Below are 24,121 nucleotides of genomic sequence, written 5' to 3' on the forward strand. Positions count from 1 at the left end.
GTGCTTATAGCGTAAGCTAATTTGCACTATATGGGTTTTTCTAAACATTATATCTAAAAACTATTAGGAAGTCAAATAGTACTAATAATGTAAAATAATAAAACATAATATTGACAACATATGCACAATTATACATATAAGCAAGTAAATTGAAAATATAATAAACGTTTGTTTTGTTTGTATCTACCTTGCTAGTTAGCTAGATAGATGCTATCTCTCTAGATAGCTGTCTATTTAGCTAGATAGCTAGATAGATAATCTTTGTAAAGATTAAGATTAACTATTATATTCATCTTTATTTAAAAACAAAAAAAGAATTCATTTTTTGTTTATCTAGAAAGCTGTCTAATGATCTATCTATCTATCTATCTATCTATCTATCTATCTATCTATCTATCTATCTATCTATCTATCTATCTATCTATCTATGTCTTTTATTTGGGAGTATCAGAGTAACGTGGCTTGAAAATGTTGCCCTTATATGTGTTTATGAGATCAAATCCTGATAAAACACATTGATGCTTGCAGCTGTTATATGACAAAATGCACAATAATAAACTCAGAGCATATTTTCTCTCGCACTGCACTATAGCTGTGTTAACAAAAATGAAAGCATAACGTCTCCTGTGCTTTAAACTCATAACTGCAGCTGTCTGCATGCACCTCAGTGACATCAGCACAACAGAACCACGTTCCCCTCTGGCTTCTCGTCTTAATTACAAACCGCATCTGATTGTTCAGCTGCAGGCTGAAGAGCAATATTTTATTTGGGGTCTGCGGCATCACACACGGACTAAACGAACAAAGATGAATTGGGTGCTGAGGCGCTCCGGGGTAACTTCTCACAGCCTCTCAGAGTCAGGCTCCTGAATGTGCTGCGTTCTCACGCCGGAGGAGCTGCAGACGTCCCAACATACAGCCGCTTCTGTTTTCCTTAAACCTTCAGGGCTAAACCGTCACCGTCACAAGAAGGCCGTTTGGCGTTAGCACAATCTCTCTCATAGCTGTGACTCACTGGTATCACATGAAGCTGCAGGGTTTTTTATTAAACATGCGTTCATAAAAAGGCAGCAGCAATAAAGGGGCAGTGTTATGTGTTTTCCAGGCACAAAGTGTCATTTTATAGCGCAATCAAGTAATTATGTCACCACAGTGGTTATAAAAATGCTGTGTATGTCAAATACGACTTTAAAGAAAGGCCTCTGTCTCTTTAAGAACCTCCTGCTCTTTCTAGTAGCTCGTATAATGAGCACTGCTGAGTTCCACCAGGTGTTTGCTAAGTGCTGCTGACTAGTGGAGTGCTACGTCCACTCAGGTGTTTTACAAAACTTAATGGTTGCTATGGGAGATTAAAGGATTTCTCACACATGCATGAAAGAATCAAGGCAACACTTCGGGTAGCATCATAACTGACTTAAAGCTAAAAAAATAGTTGATTTTAAATGATACTCCCCCTTTAAGAGAATGCCAGACATTTCCAGGGAAAAGCTCGCCAACTTGTCCTCATTTATGGGATCAAAACCACAAAATATTATGCATTTTATTCCACTTTTATTTGCTACATATGTGTTTTCAGATATTTATTTTAGTACAAATAAATATCTGAATAGAATATTCTGCATCTCCCTTTACCCTGAGACTCCTAAATAAAATCCAGTATAACCAACAGTATGAACAGTGATCTAGGGATGTTTTCTGTTGTTTACTAGGACATTAGATCAGCTTTACTTCAGTATTTAGCTGTTGGGAGATTTTTTGATTGTTTTTCCACAGAAAAGCCTTCCTGGCAGCAACACTGGAGGGTGCTATTCTCAGAATTAACACACTTAATATAAAGTGACTCAGAGAAAGCAATTGTGAAAAGATATTTAACATCTTAGCTTCTGGTTTAAAAATGCCACATTTAGAAAAAAATGGACATCTTTGTGAATCATGTATCTTTAGTCTGTCTAACCTGGGAAGTCAAATTTGAGACCTTTAAAATGGCATCTCAGTCGGTCAAACAACCCAATAAAACTGATCCTAAAATCTTCGTAAAGATTAATTATATACAACTTTTTTTTTTTTTAAACCCATCTAAAAAGTGCTCAGGTTGCCTGAAGAATTCTTTTGTTTTTGTCCTGATAGTCTGGGAATCCAAACAATTTTTTTCTCCATACAAATCTGAACCTGTAAAATGCCAAACTGACTTTTCCAGACTTTTCAAGAGCAATGTTGTGTAAAAATGATAAAAGTGAAACCTTTCTTCAGTAAAAGCTTTTTGTTTTCCTGTGTGACAGGATAGTCCCAGTTTTCTAGTTCTTTCAAGGATTGTGTTGCAGTTCCGCTTACCTCCAGCAGGAGTCTCACCACCTCCGTCTTGCCGCACAGAGCTGCCTCGTGAAGGGCAGTGCCGGCTTTGGTCTGCCTGTTGATGTCAATGCCGGCCTGGATCAGCAACCTGACAGCAGACGGCGACAGAGAGAGGGAGATACAGAGAGAGAAGGATAAAGAAAGAGAAAGAGAAGAAAAAAAGGAAATAAGGGAAAGAAAGTTTAGGGGGGTTTAAATGAATGGAAAATATGTCCAGAAATGAACCGACGCCATTCAGCCTGGTAACTGAGAGAGAGAAACTGTGTGGTTTACTGAAACAGAACAGGGTGTGTGATGGTACTCCTGATCAAATCTTCAACGTTCCATTAAATTAACAACTCTTTTATTACACTCTGAAACATTTACGTCTAACGTGAAATTTGGTGGAAGAAAAATGTAAAGCAATGAATTTTATTTTATTTATTTTTTTACAAAATCTCCAGTGGCACAATGTTTGGTAATAAGAGGAAACTGAGGCTGAATTTTCCAGCAGCAGGCAGGCTTGTTGTGAAACACAGAATGTGTGTTATACAACCAAAAGCATGATTTTAAATATGGTGGAGAAGTTGTGATGCTGTGGGCCTGTTTCTCTTATAAACAACGTTGAGTGCATTACTCCTTTAAAATATCAGGAAATCATAAAGTAAGCAATTCTTTTTTTCTTCAACTGAATAAATGTTCTTCACTGAAAATGTTGGTTTTATGCTGGTGGTGCAATAGACCATACATTAATCCAAAGGGTTCTTAAAGGGGCAGTGTTATGTATTTTCCAGGTACACAGTGACATCTTATAGCACAATCAAATAACTGTGTTATCTTTGGTTGTTATAAAAATGCTGTGTATATCAAATATGACGTTTAAGAAAGTTGACTTTGATAATTTAACGCCTTGAAATTTGGCCTCTGTCTCTTTAAGAAGCTCGTGCTCTTTCTGAAACTCCGCCTTCAAGAAGTCATCACAGCATGGTTCCTCTATTAACCCTTTAATAATGTTTTAACCAGCGTTCCACTGAGAAGTAACTCCTATCAAGAGCTCCATTTCCACCAGATGTTTGCTAATTGCTGCTGGCTAGTCTGGAGGAGCTGAGGTAGGAAGTAGCAGGGAAGGAGCTTAGAAACTGCAGCTCCAAGGAGGAGCTTCGTCCTCGAAGGCGGAGCTAGGTCCATCCAGGCATTGCTATGGAGATTAAGAGATTTGTCAAACATGCATGAAACAATCAAAGGTATGTTTTAGATGAGATAATAACATTTTAACATGATGTAAGGCTCAAAAAAGATGATTTTACATAACAGTGCCCCTTTAAGACATTTTTCCCAGGGCTGCCAATAAATGTGTTCAGCAGTATTTAACACCCTGCAGCTCATCAGTTAGACTTGCTCCACTGCTTGGCTCCAGGAGTTGCCACAGAATAAAATGCGCATCCGACCAAGTTTGCTCTCTTTGCTTATTTGCATTCTGGCTGCGAATCAGAGAAGGAGATCAATGCAACTTTTATCGCTGTTCATTAGACACAATGTGACAGCTCAGTCTGGACACAGCTGGCACAGAAACAGAAAGCAAAAGGAATCTGCCAGTCTGACTTTGTCTGATATTTTCTCTCTGACACATTTCAAGTAAAAAAAAAAACAAAAAAAAAACACTGAAGCCCGAAAAGCACCTGCCCCATCAACCTGTCCAAGTGGTATTGAAGATAAACAGAGGAAATTGTAATTTCTGCCTCAGTTTTCTTGAAGTAACATATTTTTGGAAAGAAACTTCTCCCCTTCCCCCATGTTTTCACAATGGGAATGGTCCGTTTAACGGTTGAGCTGTATTAGTTTCTACATTGTTTAAAAGGTTAAAAGTTTCATTTAATTTGACCAGAGAACCGCCTTCCACATGTTTGCAGTGTTCTCTAAATTAGTAAACTACAAACTTCACATGGCTTTCCTGCAACAAAGAAAGTATCAGTCATTATTAATGGTTGTCATGTCAACCGATTGTCTCATCTGAGCTGTGGATCTCTACAGCTCCTCCATAGTTACCGTCATCCTCTTTTAGGGTTGTCAAAATAATAAATATTTTGATATAATCAATAAAAAAATTAATCAAACATATTTGTTTGGATCAAAGTTCAATACATAATGAACCATCACATATATATGACGGCATGTTAGGGACATTGTAGACAGGAAAAAATAAGGAGTAAATGTCCAACAGAAATCTCAGAATATTTTTTAGAAAAAGACATGGAAATATTTGAGTTTGAAAAGTCAAAAATTTGCAAGAAAAAATTGTAATGTTGAAATTAATAAAAAAAAATTTGAGAACAAAACTCATATTTTATCAGTTTGAAAAGTCCAAAAATCTTTACATGTATTTTCAAGAAAAAAAAAACCCTTATATTTCTGAGTTTTAAAAGGCATAAATTTGCTGGAAAAAAACAGAAATTGCATTGAATGTGTCAACTTTGCATTATTCAGTAAATAAGTAAAGTTGCATTAAAACTTGCATCAAAAGTCCAACAAAAGTCTAAACTTCACATTAAAAGTGTCATAATTTACTGAATGAAACTTCATGACAAAAGCCATAAATATTTGTGAAAATTCCCTCATGTTCATGACAGAGTCATATCAGTTTTATGCACACCCCTTTAAATAAAGTGTTAGCAAATTTTCCAGAAAAAAATCCCTGAAATTTCTCAGCTTGAAAAGTCACAAATTTGCTAGAAAAAACACAACATTTTGAAATTAACCTCAAAATTTTCAAGAAGAAAATTTGGGAAATTTTCGAATTTGCAAAGTTAAATACTTTCAACAACCTTTTTCACATGTGACACTTTAGAAACTATTTTAGTAAAACCATTTTTAAAACTGAGACTCTTTTTGCCTTCACTTCTGCACTATCCTGATTTGGTTTATCACTAAATATACCAATTAAATACAATGATGTTTGTGGCTGCAAAGGGAGAAAAAAAAAAACAAAAGTCTTGCAAGACACTGTATGTGATGCAGTAGATTCAGAAGGTGTACATGAGATGACAATATTCATTAAGTTATGATAACAAAATGAGAGGGCTGAGGAAAAGTTCATCCAGAGAAATGTAAAAAAGCTTAGGAACAAACATTGAGGAACAAACATTTCCTTTGACGCTTCGTTATTTTTGGTTTAAGTGTTTTGTTTTATAAGCGTGTCGGTTCCAAAGGTAGTTAGCCTCGGCTACTGAGCATCATTTACCGGTGTCACTTCTAGAGAGGAAGGTTCTGCTCCACCGGCTGTGACAGGCTTTAATCTGCTGCCCTCTGCTTCTCTTTTCTGCCTCTCTCGTGTTTTTTTCCTACATCCCAGTTTTCTCTCATATCATTTTTCACTGCAGCTGAGAATGACGTTTGTGACGGGAGTTTATCTGCAGCTGAAGACCCATTGTGCTTTCTTCAACCTGAAGATTTGTGCTAAACACTGAGACCACCGAGTTCCACAAAAGCGTAAATGAACGTTAGCTCAGACCACGGTGGAATGGAATGATCTTCCAGTAACTTTATGAAGACAAGATGGAGCAAATGGAGGATCTGCAAACACGTGTTTGAATATTTTCAGTCACTTAGACACATAGGAGAGATTAAAACACATCCCAGATTTTTCCACATTCAAATCTTAAACAGACACATCCGTACCTGATGATGTCTATATGTCCGTTTTTGGCAGCCAGGTGGAGCGGAGACGTCCCGTTGGGGTCTGCAGTGTCTCCCTTTTTGGGTTCCAACAGAGCGGCACACATGTTACTAGACAGCAACAACTGGACCACCTAGCCACACATTGGCAAAGAGATCACCAGTTAGCAAAGGTTTTATTTTTCCAATGAGGTTCTCCAGACAGAATGAAGTACAGCTCCTCACCCCGACCCTGCCGAATTCACACGCCAGATCCAGAGGGGTTTTCCCTGCATTATCCACGATGCACGGGTTGGACTGGTGCTGCAGCAGCATCTCAGACTGCAGTGAAGAATGACAAACACAACACACAAGCAAACATGTCAGAAGAAGACCAGGAAGATGCATATCAACACAAATATTTCTGATAACATACAACAATGTGGTTTTTGTTCATATCTTTTTTTTACAAGACCTGACTTAAAAATTAAAAATTTTTTATGTTTCTAAGTGCTGTACAGCTAATTTGTTGCTAGTGTGAGCTAGGAACAAAAGAGTAATATTGAATGAGCAATTATGCTAGCTCGGTTATGCTAAGTAAGTTAGCTGATATCAGCAAGCTGTAATAAAAGTGTAAGTTACACATCTATGCGGTTTTTCTTTTTGTTAAATAAGCAATGTTTTTCGTTAGCGTCTTTATTTACACATTCTTAAGTTAACTAGCTAATTTCAAAGCCATTTGATTTTTTTTGTTGGACTAGCTTGAGCAGTGTTGGTCAGCAAGATGGTCAAAAATCCTCCTTTTTTAATGTTTACAAGTGTTCTATGGCTAATGAGGTGCCATTAGCCATAAAACTATGGCTATAGTGGTGAGGTAGCAACAAAAGTGCTGTAGGGAAAGAGGAACACGCTAGCTTTTATGCTAGCTATGTTGTGCTAAGTAAGCAAGGTAATATTACTAAGCTGTTTTGAAATTAAATTCCAAGAAAGCACAAAGGGTGCAGGATATCTGTATATATTCGCTACGGTAGTGCTAAGACGTTTTCTGCTATGCGTATCAATCCATATTAATTAAATTGGTGAGCTATTAAAACAGGCAATGCTTTTCAAGACTAGTCCAGCTTAGCTTAAGAACAAAATGGAGCAGCAATCAGAAGAAAGATTTCTGTTTGGCAGTCTTGAATGTTTATGTTAGCTAGTTAGCACCGAGGTTGATCCTCCGTGTCACTTACCACCTCATAGTGGCCATGTTGTGCTGATAAGTGCAGAGGTATCTGGCCCTCGTCTGATTGGCCGTTGACAGACGAACCCGACTTCAGCAGCATCTTCATTGGCTCGGCCTTTCCCAGCCAGGCGGCATAATGCAGCGGCCGCATTCCTGCGCCAAAAACAGCCACATAAGTCATGTTGGCTGAGTTCTAGTTTTAGGTCACTAAAAATATGATTAAAAGCTTTGAAATAAATAGATATTTTACTGCAGTATCAAAACTAATCCTTTGAGAAAAACCTAAGTTTTAATTTGAGGACATTTAATTACATGTTAGGAATAATGGTTGAGGATGTTCAAGATCTGTATTTATGATGTCACAACAAACAGAGTTGGCAAACTGCAACAAACATCTCCATAGCAACCGTTAGGAACAACTCACTGCTTGGGTGTGATGCCAGGAAAAAGTAATTTCTGACACCCCATCATGAACATAAACATGTGGAGTTTGTTACACACTTCTGAGTGCAAAATGAGGCTAATATTGAACTTTTTATGCTACAAGCACCGTAAAAATTACAGGTGAGATTTCTGAAGATGGAGAAATCTTCAGAATTTCTCCATCTTTATGGATATAGATATTCACTATAAAAAGTGAATATCTAGAAAACCTCAGTGTTGAGTACGGTGGAGGATCTGTGATGCTGTGGGCTTATCTGTCTTTCAATGGCCTAATCTGGAGAGATTGTGCAAAGAAGGATGGTTAAATAGGTTGAAGAGTTTTTAATAAATTCTTAATGTAAAATCTTTTTACTACTGAAGAAACGGACCCAAACTAAAGGATGGATTTTTTATATTTGCCAGTGTCAGATTATGTTCATGTAATGAAAGGAAAAGTTTTTTGTTTTTATCTTTACCTGAATATAAATGTGTAGAATGCTGCATGCATCTTTGTCTGGTGTATAAAGCAGTCACTCTGAAATTTTGAAATTGTTTTTGTGATTTTTGGCATTACTTTAGAAACATTTGCAAGGAATTTTGCAATATCGTTTCCTCAATAAATCATACACCATGAAGCTGTTTTTAGTGTGGACTTAAGGGAGACGGGTGGATGTTAGTCACTTACACTCAATGTTTTTGACAATTTGCAGTTTGCAATAAACGCACAATTACGCATTAGCATAAAAAGATGCAGGAATCTGTTTTTTGTGAACTTTAACGATTGTGGAACAGAAAAACACTGGAGGCATTGATAAGTTAAGAGTTTTTGTACATCGGCTGGTTTCCTCCGTACCTTTCTGGTCTCTGATGTCGACAGCGGCCTGCGACTCCAACAGCAGAGAGACCAGCTCCAGGTTCCCGTTAAGAGCTGCATGATGCAGGGGAGAAAACCTGAAGACACACACACACACACACACACACACACACACACAGAAAATATCAGGAGGTCTTAGGGTCAGACAATTTTTAATATGTATACCAAACACATCCATCCATCCACAACAATAAACATACAATCACAGGTCAGAGATAGCGACAAAGATAGCATGACAAATGGATTTAATAGCAGAGGATTAGGGATCAAACATGTCTTTGCTGCAGAGCTGTTAAACAGGCCAGAGGGTGGAGAGATGGAAATGCATAGTGGAGATTAGCACAAGCAGAATCGCGTATTATCCTACACAGGATTCAGGGAATGTGTGTGTGTGCGTGTGCACATATATGTACTACATACAGAGAATCACCATTTTTACCAACAAAGGCCAGTCATTGTAGAAAGTGAGGACGTTTTCCTGATATTCACTTTTGCTTTGCAGTTCTATTAGTTAGATTTAGAGGTATTGTGTGAATTCAACTGTGGTTAAGGTTAGGGTTAGGTGGACTAGTCTGGTACTAGTTAGGGATAGCAATAGACTAGTAGTGATTAGTGTTACAGAAAATGTCTGTTGGGCATAAATGCAGTTATTTAATTGAATGTATTTAAAACAAAACAAAATCCTCGGACTGATGGAAGCACAAGGATTTGTGTGTATGTGTGTGTGAGGTCTTGTTTTTGGTACACTGTAAGACCATTAACATTACACCTACATTGTGAGGACCCACTCCTCCTTATGGGGCCCAAAGCATGAGCCCCATAAGAAGAAGTGCTGTTTTTTGTTAGTGGTTACATTTAGATGTAAGGTGTAAATTAAGTTTTAGGTAGAGTTGGGAATAGATGGATAGGGTTAGGGAAAATGTCTGTTAGGCATAAATTCATTTACTGAAATCAACTGAAGTCAATGCAAATTCCTAATATTGGTTGAAATACAAACTTGTGTGTACTTGTATACCTTTCCTATTTAGGGCCATTTCTGGCATATTTACTAACCGTTTGAAGATTGATGAGCCTTATGGGCACCAGAACCTGGTTCTAATACAGTAAACATCCTTGTTTAGGGTCAGGGGTTAGGTTTAGAGGTAAAGTGTCAATGGGGTTTTTGTGAAGGTTAGGATTAAGAAGAGAGGGAAAATGTCTGGGTTAAGCGTAAATGCAGTTACTAAAATGAATGGAAGTCAATACAATGTCCTAATATGGGTACAAACGTGTGTGTGTGTGTGTGTGTGTGTGTGTGTGTGTGTGTGTGTGTGTGTGTGTGTGTGTGTGTGAGAGACAGAGACAGTGTGTGTGCATCTGCAGCTTGAGGATGGCACTGTCATGTCAGCTCTGATGGGCAAGCATGATGAGAAGCATAAGGAGAAAAAGGCATCACATAACCCAAGGACAAAGATTGGCAAACAGAAATGAAAGCGCCTCCAACAAACACTCATGAAAAGCGACAGTAAAAAAATATTTTTAAAAACTCCTGTCAGTTTAATATTGTACGTATCAAGACTGCTGCTCTTAGTATATAGTAATCATAGTAAAATCCCATTTTTAATTCATGTTTAGCAAAAATGTAACAGTAGTGTCTGGAAGTACTTTTACCAATAAAAAGTAGACCTTTGCCGATTAGCGTTAGTATCGTTTTTATTTTATTTTTATTGCTACTTATCGTCCATCAGTGTGTCTGGCCTTACATAGTCGAAACCACGATGTGAAGGGGGGTAAAACAGGATTGTGGAGCAAGTGTCATAGTGATATAGTCCAAAGCAAAAACAGCTGCAAAAGCACTAGGAGCATATTGAGGATGGTTCCCAATATGTAGCTTGTATTTGACATACTGAGTAATTTGTAAAAGTCTCCATGAAGATTGCTACATAGAGCTCAGCCCTTTCACCCACCGCTGAGATGACCACCCCTTTGCTTCTGCAATCAAAGATAGATGATCTGAATGTTCATAGGGTCACTGAGTTCAGCGGCTAAACTTATATGTAGTGAAAAGATAAAGTGATCTGAAAGGGGCAAATGCTTTTTCAACCACAAGGTCGAGCCTCTTCTGTTTTGTAGATTTGCTGCTATGTTTAGCCATCAGAAAGATGGCCTCCTGCTGGACTTTAGAATGCTACTGCACAAAGACGATGGTGTGATCAACTCAGCAGTTGTTTTCAGGTCAAGCTTTATATGCATGATCTACACAGCTAGGTCAGGACTGCTGTACATGTGATGCAGTGACGCAATCTGAAGCAAAGAGAGCAGCAGGAAGAAGGGGCTGAGTAATATCCATCCACCTAGTATGTAGTAGGAGCCAGTGACTGTAAGGTCACAGCTCCAGAGGCGACAAAGCAAATAATCTTCCCTCCAACACAATACCTGTGGATCTATTCTGGTATGCTGTTCTTGTTTTTCCTTAAAGAGAAAAACATATCTTCACATTTTCACCAACATGGAGATACAACAGAAACGGATGAAGCAACCCACCGATAGCAGGACGAACTCCTACCACCGCTGCCCGTCATAGGAGAAGTCTTTTGGTTTTAGATGAAAGTTTTAAACCAAAGCACTATATTACCAGAGAGAAGACCTTTCCTGGTAATCCTTTCAAACAAGATATGTTATCACGGGGGCAATTTCAGGTTAGGTGGTCCGTGGCTGTTTGTTAAATGGGTTAAATGGTCCTCAGCTTGAAAAAGTTTGAGAAACATCACCCCAAAGATTGTTGAAACCATTGGGGTGATGGTGGCGACGGTGGTAGGAATTTGTTTTTTCGGTGATTTGCTGGTTTGAACCATTGTTTCATCCATCTCTGTTGTTGTGTCCTTGGGCAAGACACTTCACCTGCCTTGCCTGCTGGTGTTGGTCAGAAGGACTGATGGCGAGGTATGGCAGCCTCACGTCTGTCAGACTGCCCCAGGGCAGCTGTGGCTACAATCCAGTAGCTTGCCATCATGTGTGTGAGGATGGAAATGACTGATTTCATTGTAAGCCATCTTTTAGTATCCTGACAAGCGCTTCGTAAGTCCACTGTCATTTCATTTTCCAAACTTTACATTCATGACCTTTGTTGGAATTCTAAATGGCGCTGCTTCACTTGCCATCTTTAGTCTTTCTGCACTTTCCCTTACACTGGACTAAGTAAAGCTGTTTGTTAAACTGTTTGGAAATGCCTTCATAACCTTCTCCAGTTTGATGGGCAGCTACTTATTGTTTTTTCTCAAGTCATTGCTAATGTCTTTTCTCATTGGCGCTGAGTTAATGAAAGCTCCGGGATGGCAAAGTGCAATAAATGCATACATTTATAGTGCTGTCCTGTTTTTTGATGTTCGCTCACACTATAACTTTGATTGGTGGCACTTGTTTGCTACATACTTTCATAATCATATGTCACTAAAACAGAATGGGTGGACATAGCTCTTCACACACAGATGCTTCTGTATTTTGCTTTTTGTGAAATGTGTCACAGCTTTACGAGGCTTCACGATGTACCTTAGTTTAAGAAAGACAAACCAATTCAATGCCAGTTGTTAACTGTATCTAACCAGCAGGTTTCAGTTCTGCAATCAAACTGTGTGTGTCTGTTGCGAAACACTGAGAAAACTGCTGAGACAGGCTTTTTCACTGATGGGCTGTAGGGCGCCCTTTCAGGACAGTAACATCCTATCATAAGGATGGAAGGATCAGGGAGTAGAAATGCTGGAGTTCATAGATGTTTATTTTGGCTTTTCAACACAGCAGCTCCTACTGGCTGAATCTGGAGATGTTTTGTCAGGTGGAAATGTCAAAGAAGTGGTCAAGTGAGCGATGAATGGAGCCGTTCTCTGGGTTTGCCTCTGTCTGGCGACCGGAAGCAACCGAATGCAAAAATAAGAATGGCTGACATCAGCCTGTTTGCTTGACAAATCCTGACAACACTGGACAGCAACCTCCGAGGAACCGCAGTCAGACAGCTTCAGCAATGCTACACTCTGCAGCACTCTGTTTGAAAAGTGATATTTTTTTACCTATAGAGTGTAAATGTAAAGCAGAACATGGGCTAAGGCCAAAACGATTCATAACAATGAAAAATTTGGATTTCAAATTTGTTTGTTCTGTTGAAGTTAGCCTCAAAAGGGAACATAAGTGTCTCTTAACAGATAATAATTAAGGTTGGGACTTTAAAACGTTAATTATGATAAACTAATTACTTATATCTCAATATGTTAAAAATGGCAACACATTTAATAAATTTTGTTTTACATACAAAGGTTCCGACTGAAACCTTTTGACCGGGCGCTCCGTCCTTCCAGGCGTTTAGCACAGCTGAATGGTTGCCACAGGAGATTGAAGGATTTCTCAAACATGAATGAAAGAATCAAGATAAGGCTGCAGGTATGTTTCTGATGAGGGAATAACATTATAGCATGATGTTAAGCTCAAAAAAGTTGAGGTTACATAACGCTGCCTGCATAAACCTCAATTAAAAGTAAGAGAGTGTCTGTAAAACCAAAAATAGTTTCTAACAGAGGCAGTCAGAAAGCTTCCTCGATGTCATCTTCAACTTTTGAACTCCAGCTATCGAGTAAAAACTTTAATAGAAGGCTGGTTTTTTTTAGGTTTGATTATATCGGCATGACGAACACCCCGACACCGATTGACCCCAATCAACTTGTGTCAAACTGACTAAAGATCGTTTCCTTTAACAGAGGAATCTGGGAACCTGAAGTCTCCAGAGTCCCTCTGATTACCGTATATGACTAACTTTACAAAAACTGTCAGCTGTGTTGCTCTGCAGGATGGATGACAATGACTGTAACACATTCTTCCATGGCTAGGTTTAAACCTCGGAAAAAATGCTGCACACTTTCTCCATTGGACTCACCTGTTCCCTCCAGAGTTAAACAGGGATTCCACCATTAAAAAAAAACTTCCAGCATTTCAGCTGGCTGGAGGTATTTGTAAAGTACAGGGAAATGTGTGCTTTGGCCAAGTTGTAGAACGTGATTTGCAATATTTATCCCCTACATCCTTCTCCCGCCTCACTTTCTCAAACGGCCCGTCTGAAAGTCTGACCGCTTCTCAACAAAGCTCTCTTCTACGTCTCATCTGGCGCTTCCTTTTCAGTTGCTCCCTTGCTGTTCTTATCTTTTTCTATTTCCCTCCACAAACCCGTCTGATGCTTCCTGTTTCTCAGGCCAGATTGGGACACTTGAAACAGCAAATGCAGACATCCAGTGTTTCATGGCATCTATTGAGCTTTTAAAAATTACAAAGGAATATTTCATCCTACACAAGGTCAACATGTGGTTGGGTTCCATTACAAACAATAGAAAAAGGAGCTTTAGAAAATAATGAACAGGTTCTCAACAGTGGTATTAGTGAATGAATATACTTAAACTAACATAATCTTCTTGAGTTCACACCTGCCATCAGTTAAAGCAAAACTGCGTCCAGCTGCCCTGGAAGGATTTTCCTCATTTCCCCTCAATTCTCCAAAAGCATAGTTTGCTTAGAGGCTCCAAAAGATAAAAAATTATTTAATTTAATTGTAGAAACGTATCGGTCAGGAGAAGGGAATAGAAACAATCCACAGTGTTGTATATACACCATGACACGATGGTTATGCTTCCATCCGAAAGTCATGCAAATTTTGAGCAAACTTTTTAAAAAAGGCCATGTAAATTAGGTTTGCCATTCCTATCAACATTTTCTAATGCGATACTTCAAAATGCTCATTTAAAAAAAAAAAAAACGATGATGAAAACACGATTAGTAACATGCACACATTCATACTCTGATAACGTAGATCAGTAAGCAGCTTGGGGTGAAGTGCCTTGTCCAAAGGCGCATCAGATCCATAACCCACCGGTTGGAAAACAACTGCTATACACACCGAGTCACAAGGTGTGTTTTCATTACACGTGCACAAAATTTTGTCAATATTACACTGATGTTAACAAAAAATATTTTGCAATTAAAATCCCATGTGACTAATTTTATTCACATGTGAATAAAATTAAAAAATATGATGTACCATCTTCTTCCAACTACTTCCTGTCATCTTCTTCTTCATGGTTTGCATCAGCGGCAACATCTGGTTGTTGATCATGTGGCTGATGATGTGAAGAAGCATTTCCATTGCAGTTTTGACTAGAGCTAAAACATTTAGCAAAAAACTCCAGTTTTTTGCTAAATGTTTTTTCAAAATTACTGTTTCTATCAAGCACTTTTGTTTTTGAAATTTCAAATTGCGCAACTATATTGTCAATAAAAACTCAGCTACAGTCACCCCAGATTTAATATTAATATTAAAACAGGCGGCTAGCGCCAGGCTAACTGATACAAAACACCAAAATCTGAGCAAGAATTTCCTGCTTCACACTCCTATCAGTTAAAGTACTAAACAGAGAAAACGGGATCTTTAACTTGCTGATGCGATTTCAACACTTGGTGACTGAATGTCTAAAGGTCTGTGCTCCTGCAAACCCTCTGATATGCTTGACGTGTGCCCGCCATGTAACTGTAACAGAGTGAAGAGTAACAAGTATTCCTCCTCTCTCTCTCTCCCTCTAGTTCATTCACTTAGACTCTCCAAATAATTAGCCGGAGGAGGAATTGAACCTAAACTGAATGATCTGGTGGAGACTCATTAACAGCATCCGCACATTAAGAACAGAGCTGCAAGCGGATCCATCAGGGAAGCAAAATGAGTTTACTATTTCTGCACCGCACCATCAGAACGTCGCAAACATCTGGTCATCAACTCGCAATTAATTCTGTACAAGCGGTTTGGAAAGAAATGACCAATTAAAGTGATTAAAATGGACGTTTCAATGAAGACGCAGCTCAATGTTTTCATCTACTGACTGCAGATGATATAAATGACAGATTAGAATTTCATTTTGTGTTGTTTCAGTCATCATATTAAGAGGATTACGACTGTCTACCACATGGATGCAGAATACAGTCACAAAGAAGGAATGAACATGTGGAGCGGAAATGTTTACCATAGATGTCAAGCAAAACATTGTTTTGATCTGTACAGTGAAGCAACATGTGGGTAAAATTCCATGAATCTTTTATATTAAAAAATGCTTCTGGTAGAACATGCTGTTAGATTCAGACAAAAACTGAGCCGCTGACTTACCCATCAATATCCTGAAAGTTCACGTTCACCTTCTTTGTGGAACCGAGGAGCTCTGAAACACAAGAGGAACAGGAATCAACTTTTCTTCTGTTAGACGCATCAGAATGAACACAATTTGTATTATTTATTTATAAAAAATCTTCTTCTTTTTTTTGTACTGCATCCACAGAACCAGAACCAAACATGGAAAAGCAGCATTCAGCTTCTATGCACCACAAATCTGGAACAAACTTCCAGAAAACTGCAAAACTGCCAAAACACTGAGTTCTCTTCAACCAAAGCTTGAAGCCCACCTGTGTAGATTTCCCTGTGATTCGCTGTAAACTGAACTTTGATCAACATATTTGATATGAAGCGATTTTCACAATAGCATTTGACAAAATGTAATGTTTATTGCTTGTTTCATAATTGGCCACTGTATTTTGTTTATATAATGTAAAGCACTTTGAACTAGACTTCATAGCAACCTAATGCTAACAGGATGCTAAGGACGTTTGATAGAGTTCGATGCACCATCAATATGTTACCAATACCAGGGAATTTAATCGAAAACTAAAATTGTGGTGGACTCTGCCAGTGAAATTGAACATTGTTTGCCATGGAGTCTTTACAGCAGGATCATGTTCAAAGCATTTGGCCACAAAGTGAACCTTCTTCCCTGACCGTGAAGCCAGAAGTCTGGAGGCTAAGAGCCATCCTGTTAGGAATTACGAACAGCAGTGGGGCTAATAATCGCTCCATCTGTCATTAATTCAATCCCAAAGAGCTGGATTTCCTTTCTGATATTTTCAGAGTGATGCAATGCCACCCCGTTTCATTTCACAGCCTTTCACACGTCTTCACCAGGCAGAAAGTCACCGCTGCAGACTTTCAGCACACTCTCCCATTTTCACTTCTGCTGATTCCACAATGTACAAAGCAGCTTAAGTGTATTACTGGCAGACACAGACGGCTACAAAGCTGCAAAACTTTAATTTAATTATCTTTCATGCTAAACAGAGTAAAAAAAATAAAAAATCAGGGTTTTAATTACTCAGTGTAAATACTGGCCAGCCTGGTAGCAGGTACCGTCATAAAACTGTCCTTCATTACAAAAGATCTGCAGAAACACACCGACTGGAGAACAAGCTACTTTACATCAGCAGGGGTCCAAAGACGGATCAGGGTCTCATGTAGATTCTGGTTCTTCCGGATTCTTTCTCACAGAAACACTTCACAAGACAGAGATTCAGTATTTTACCAAAACCCCTTCAACTATCTGTGACATTGGAAAAAAAGGCTCTAGATGTCTGTGGCCCTAGGGTTTTTGAATAAAGTTCACATAAACGAAACTCTATTTTCTAGACCCACAAAATACAAGATATCCATCTATTGTTCATGTATCTTTGCAGAGTGGTGGAAAAAAGAAAATATTCAACCGGGAGAAGTTAAGAAATTCTCCACCTTCCGTTTATCAATAGACTGTAGGTCTGTTCCTGACCTAAAGTAGTTTGTTCTTTTCTGCTTGGTTTCATAAAAAATGTCATATCTACCAGATAAAAGGAAAATAATTCACAAAAAAATTAGATTGTGTGTTGAAATGATGCTGCCACCACCGTGTTTCATAACATGGCTTGTGGCAAACTGCAGTCAGGACTTCTGGTAGCTTTTTGAAGGCCAGATTTTTGATTCTTGAATTTTCTGCCTTTTTCTTTGGTTTTCATGATGCTGTTTGTTCACCAATGCACTGTAAAAAAAAATCCAAATGCCAAATATGAAAGAGTTGGTGAGCATAAAACTAGATACTGTGAATTCATAAGGGAGATTATTCAGTCTTCTGATTCTCAGCTCTCTTTCCCACAGCAAGAATCAACCGCCGCAAAAGATGTTTGAAAAGCAAGTAAGGTTCTGAATTCATTTACAATTATGCGCCAGTTTTGTTGTCACGTGAAGTTTGAATAAAATCCTTTGAGGTTGAGTTTATCCTGTTACCTCATGTTTCCTCCTTCACTTCCTGACCTGCTTATTGAGGATCTGCTCCATCTTTTCAAAGCTCCAGCTGATTTAGGCAGATGGCTGTTCCAGGTTCCGCAGGTTTATTACTGATATTGGTACCATTTTCCTTTCACTGTCACCACATGACAGAGGCAGTCAGAAGTCCAAGTCTTGTCTTAAGTTTCTAACGACTGGAATAAACGTTTCTTCATCAAGTCCACAACATCCAGCTCAACAAATTACATCGCTGTAGGTTAGGCTTCCAAACCTGTACTGCTTTAGGTCTAGGTAACCACATCTACATTTTATAGTTATTTTTCAATATATTCATCTTAATATTATTATCAGTTTTAATAATTTAACATTGCATTTGTCACCAAAGAATTAACTGTCAAAGGCTGATGTGTTTTATTTTGGAAATTGATCAAATGTGATCCCACCCAAACCCCACACCCCGTTAGAAATATTTAAGCTGTAAGAGAAGGAATACAAAGACATTGAAAGATGTTGAATTCTTGAATGAATCAAATCAAATTATTTTTGTCTTAATAATGGCTAAGTTAACACACTTTGTTCACATCGTCCATTCCTTCATTATGTATTTAATAATTATTTATAGGTTTGAAGCGTTTTCTTCACCTCACTCTGAGCTGAAGAATTTAATAATGGGAAAAATAATTACAATAATAATACTAGGAAATCATTTTTTTTTTAAATCCATACTTAAAACTTTTTTTATTTCTCGATTCTAAATAATAAAGGTGTTATTTATGTATGGCATAAATAACAAAATAATGAAGGACGCCCGTCACCTTCTGAAACCACAGAATTAATTTCTTTTTTTTAAACTTGCAAAAGCGCACGCGGGATCAGGGCAACCCCTGTTAGGTACTGCGGTTAGAACTTTTTCGCAATATTTTGTGGTATTATTGTGATAACTATAAAAATTATGGTAAGAAACTATTTACTACTTATTTTATAGGTAAATATTTTGCCATGACTGCAAGTCGCAGCATTCATTCAGTCTAAAATACAACTATTGTTCTTGGAAAACATTCCTATCTGTTAAAAACGTATCATTTGTATCACTAAGCTGCACACAGTAACTGCACCCAATCATATTTTCAAAATTAATGATATTAAGTGATGCTCTCATGGAGCAAACGATATAGAAAATGGTAAAAATATTATTTCTGATCATGCCGTCAGTTTTGTTTTGTTTTAATTTACCATTGGCAACAGATTTCTCATGACAACAAATTCAAATTCCCTTCATGATAAGAAATTTTTCACAATAAATTATAAACAATGTGATAAATGGCCAACCATAGCATGACTGTTAAGGCACACGTCTAAGTCAAGTCTGAATTATTTTATTTTTGTAACTTAAGTCACTTTAACATCAACATTTCATTATTACTGAAATCACAGGATTTTACTTAGGTGGAAAACTTTCTATTAATTAGCATAACAAACTGAACTTGACTGCATTTTACTGCAACTGGAACAAATCTGTTCATATGACTGAGTTAATGCGAGTCTAAGTGTAAACTAGATCTCTTGCTTCTGAGTGTCTTGCGGTGACATTTGTTGTGAATTAGCACTTAATATACAAACTGAAATAAGCTGAATGATAATAATAGTAAGTAAGATAAAGAAAAAAGAAAATAGCTGAGAAGGTTGCCCTCCGTCCCTTACAAGACCAATTAGATGGCTTCACACGAATGCCGTTGCCTACTAGCTCCTCCAGTGATTCATAATACAGGTGTTCCAAGCTAACCTAACGTGACGCTATCTTCACCCTCATTATTTTTCATCTGCTAACCTTTTTTTATATTTGCCGTTAGCTGACGAGGCAGAACCTGGGTACAGCACAGATATGCCTGAACTCACCCTCATTTTGCTTTCTCTCTTTTTCCACATGCACTAACACACACAGACACACACACATGCACACACACACAACAGCACGGGAGCGTGCACACGCACACCATCTCCCTCTGGGGTGCAGGAAACAGGACAGTCCCTCTATTGTCGAGGAGACAGCTCCCAGCGCCACTGGCAGAGGAACATTGATTTCCTTACAGACTATTTCTGGCTGCTCAATGCAGGGATTCACTCACACACACACACACACACACACACACACACACACACACACACACACACACACACACACACACGTTCGTCTCGCTGTCTTTGTGGGGACCTTCCATTGACTTCCATTCACCCTAACTCTAAACAAACTCAATTCACACCTTGGACCTAAACCTTATCCCAAACCCAAAAACAGCATTTCTTCTTTGGGAGCAGTGAGTCCCCACATTGTAATATGTACCAGGAAAATAATCCCCACAATATATCAAATACAGGATACATACTCACACACAACAGGCTTCTACTGGCTTTGACCTGAACCAGTGATGTCACTCATTATCTGTGACATCACTGACATCACTGCTTTTATTCCTGAATTCAACAAAATTTNTTGCAGNCAAANATGACTGTGAAATCTGAGTTCAGTTGTTTAAGAAATTTACAGTTTTAGAAAACCCTACTCTGGTGTGCTTACACACCATGGATATGATTTCTTATTTAGAGGAACTCGACATCTAATTGAGAGCTCATGATTTTGCTGTAAACAAAATTGCTTTAATATTCCAAGAATGTAATGTTCGGGGCTCTCTTTTTTTGTCATTTATTACTAGTATGTGGGTCATAAAGACGTATCACTGATGTAGCATAACATATTTTATTACAGTTTATAAACAGTGATAAAATAGTGATAAACATACGCTGACAGAATTTTAGCTAGTGAATGGCAGGTCACCGTGGCAACCAGTGACAGTTTAAATGCATTCTGGTGATGAATATGTGACAGAATGCTAGCTAATACACCAAGATAACGGCAGGTAACCATGGCAACTGGGGTCAGTTTAAAGGCATGCCACAGTGTAAATAAACAAATAATCCTTAATTTGAGCACATTCTACTTGGAAAAACGAGAGCATCAGGAAAATGTCCTCATGTTCCACAAAAGACCTCCAACTGTTGGTAGAAATGGTTATAATGGTCCTCTATAGGTCACATACAAGCTTACTCACACACGCACAAGAACGCATCCTGTGTGTATGAGATATGCAACTGCGTATGTGCACATTCATGTTGGAGTGGGATGAAGAAGCTGTGATAAAGGCAACAAAAACTGTTGAAAGAGTCTGGAGAAGCTTTGTTTTTTTTGGTTCCCCACAATGACTGGTGTCTTACCAAAGAAGATAAAAACAGAAACACACACAAACACGCGCACACACACACACACACTCCAGCCTTTGTTTTTGCTCTGTTTTCAAGTCACTGACCATGACCACCTGACTGCCTAGCATCGTGATTAGCAGTCATCTACCACGACCCTGGTGTCCACGTTACACACAAACACCAAGAGGAATCATAAAGTCCTTCAAGTGAACCTTTGATGGTCTGCTGCTTAGTGCAGATTACCCTGCAGGTCATGTGTTACAATGCGCACAATCCCAAAATGCACACTTGCAGCATCTTTTTTGAGTTTGTTGAGTGAAAACAGCCTCTTGCCCAACTAATAAAGTAACAATTACTAGAGAGATGTTGTCAGATTCAGCCAGATAGTTCATCTTACGGCTTAAATCCCGGCTGCTGTCTTATTTCTAACCAGTCAGCTTGATGGCTGCATGATAAAGAGCTAAAGCAGCAAAAAGTCTGCAGCTGTTCATGATTCACCAGAGGAGACCAAGGAAGCAGTAAGTGAGCCAGACGACAGTCTTACAGGGCTGTCAACCTTCAGCTACCAGCTGCAGTACAGAGGTTGGAGGTTTTGTTCTGGGTAGATAAATGACGCTTACTGATACAGTTGTTAATATTTAATAATAGGCATTTAATCATGTAGTAATTTGGGAGAAATTAGTCTGTAGATATCACAGGAAAAGGAGATAACAGGTTCCAGACGTTTTCCGGCCTGGCTGGGAAGTCTTCCCCAGCCAGTGGGAATATACAGTTCTAACATTGAGTGTTAGGCCCACTAGCATGTGTTTGCTTTCAAATTAGGGGTGCAACGATTTGCAGGTTTCTGGACTATCATCAATTCCAATTTTGGCCAGTATTGATTTTATTTTGGCTGAAAAGGTGCTAAATGCAGCTCTGGAAAAAATGAAGAGACCACTGCACTGAACCCTCATGGTTATTCCACCAAATATTGACTTGAGTTAAACATTAGTATTGTTGTTTCTAAATGTTGTTTCTAAATGTTTTCTTTGCATTATATGAGGTTTGAAAGCACCACGTCTTTTTAGTTGTTTTGACCATTTCTGATTTTCTGCTAATAAATACTAGATTTTTGCTCGGAATTTCAGAGACATGTTGTCAGTAGTACATAGAATCGAATAACAATGTTCAATTTACTCAAACATACTTATAAAAAGTCAAATCAGAGAAACTGATCATTTTTCAGTGGTCTGTTAATTTTTTCCAGAGTTGTATAGTGACAAAGTAGCTAAGTTGGCGACATTGGGGTGAATATTGTTGACCTTTATAAATCTTTCTGGCGGTAGATAAGATCCAGTTCTCACATAAGTTTGGCTAATCGCAGAGCTCCCAAATAAAAAAAACAAAACATGTTTTTAAAGATTTTGTTTCTCCTAGTGACCTTTATTGTACAGTAGGCAGACAGGAAACATGGATGACACAGATTGGGAGAAGACATGCAGTAAATGACCCAAGACCACAAACTGAACCCAGGACAAGCGCATAGAGGACTAGAGCACCCTCTACCCAACGAGCAACCCATCACTCCGCCGCTCTCCAAAACATTAAGAAAATTTCAAACGGGCCCTCATGGGGACACTCTAATCAGATGAGCAAACCCCGTCTTTACGAGTTTCTAAAGTTCAACAGAATCCACAAAAACAGCTGCTGCTCGGAGTTGCTGAAGAGTACAACAGGAATTTTAAGCAAAGCTACTTATTTATGACCGTACCAACTAAAAATATTTCTGAAAAAAGCATGTGGGTTAGTGTTGCCTAGAATGAGTCTCTAGTTATAAATATTTCAGTGTTTGTACCTTCAGACTACATAAGCAGCTTGGCCAGTAATGGGGCTTCCAGTACAAGAAGTCTAAACAAGAATAACAGCTGGGAGACTACAATACACACACACACGCACACATACACACACGCACACACACATATATAAAGGAGTGTAGCCACACACGAGTAACATCATTCACAGAGAAGCCAGCACACACTGACATACATGATTAAAATGAGTGAAGAGCTGGAGTTTTCTGGGTCACATGGTGACTGTAAGGATGAGCTAGTTTCCTGGATCCTTAACTAGACCTGCCTGACTGCTGGATGGCAGTGAGCTTCTAGCTCAAACTAAATTTGAAGTAATACAATGTAAAAAGTAAAATACTTTTCAACACACAGTCCCTGATAATTCATATACGTATTGAACGTTTGTCATGTTACAACCATAAATCTCAAAGGATTTTAAGAGATTTTGTGCGAGAGACCAACACAAAATATCACATATATCTAATCCACGAATAGTTAAAATCCACAAATACTTGAGACCCTGTCTAAAAACAGTTACAACCGCCTGTTTTAGTAGTTCAAACACCAAATATATCTTAACATGAATTAATACCCACAGTGGTCTTCCTGCTAATAGGTTTATGGTGTTAGCTCCAGCTAACAGATCTATCGAAGTGGATGTTTGCCACTTTTAACATCCATTCATTATCTTCAATTTTTTTATGTCACACTAGCTCCTGCTAATGGTGTTAGCTCTAGAGATATAGTAAGCAGTAGGTTACATCGTGTTAGGTTGTTTCTCATGAACTTCAGTAGTTCAAACACCATATACCTAAACATGCGTTAATACACACAGAGGAAAAACTATCCTAATACTGGCTTAAAAGCTAGCGTGCGCGGTTTTCCTTATCTCCGTTCTTGGGAGTCAAGTAGTTACACTTAATTTTTTAAGATAGCTTAATCACAGATTTGCGATTCTTAAAGTTCAACTGTGACCAGTTTGTCTTTCCTTGTTAAAGATCTCACATGTGATGCTGCCAGCGCAGGGCATTCTGGGTAAATACAACCAAAAAAAGTATGTGTATCTAGCACTATTGGGAAAAACGAATCATGGTCTTTTGCCAAAGCCCAAAGAGAAATCACAAAAATGTAATTCCACTCCATTTTTGTAATCATTTCACGAAGAAGGAAGTTGCGCTCAGTGTTTTGTTCTGAGGTTTTTGTGTTGTTTCCTTCAGTGGTTCTTGGTGCAGCGCCACCACAGGCGAGGAGGGGAACGGGTTTTTCAAAGAGTTAATTTTAACGGACTCAACAGCGTAACATAAAGCTGAGCAAAGTCCTAATCCTGGCTGCCTTTTCAGTAATTTGAACCTTTTCTGAATGTCTGTGTGTGTTAAATAAGACTTGGTAGCTTT

General features: G+C 38.4%; 1 protein-coding gene across 8 annotated transcripts in view; it reads right to left on the bottom strand.

The window, feature by feature from the left end:
• The window catches only part of caskin1 (CASK interacting protein 1), a 136,400-nt gene that overhangs the window by 40,495 nt on the left and 71,784 nt on the right, over positions 1 to 24,121 (bottom strand). For all 8 annotated transcript variants that reach the window (XM_015041448.1, XM_015041442.1, XM_015041449.1 and 5 more), the window contains exons 2-7: positions 15,670 to 15,721; positions 8,484 to 8,581; positions 7,215 to 7,360; positions 6,229 to 6,324; positions 6,007 to 6,137; positions 2,332 to 2,440 (exon numbers count right to left, since the gene is read on the bottom strand). In XM_015041448.1, the coding sequence (XP_014896934.1) occupies positions 2,332 to 2,440; positions 6,007 to 6,137; positions 6,229 to 6,324; positions 7,215 to 7,360; positions 8,484 to 8,581; positions 15,670 to 15,721 (632 nt within the window). The remainder of the gene's footprint in view (positions 1 to 2,331; positions 2,441 to 6,006; positions 6,138 to 6,228; positions 6,325 to 7,214; positions 7,361 to 8,483; positions 8,582 to 15,669; positions 15,722 to 24,121) is intronic.

This window comes from Poecilia latipinna, unplaced genomic scaffold (assembly GCF_001443285.1).
Source record: "Poecilia latipinna isolate Pla-1442-1.1 unplaced genomic scaffold, P_latipinna-1.0 Scaffold552, whole genome shotgun sequence".
Classification (NCBI taxonomy): Eukaryota; Metazoa; Chordata; class Actinopteri; order Cyprinodontiformes; family Poeciliidae; genus Poecilia; species Poecilia latipinna.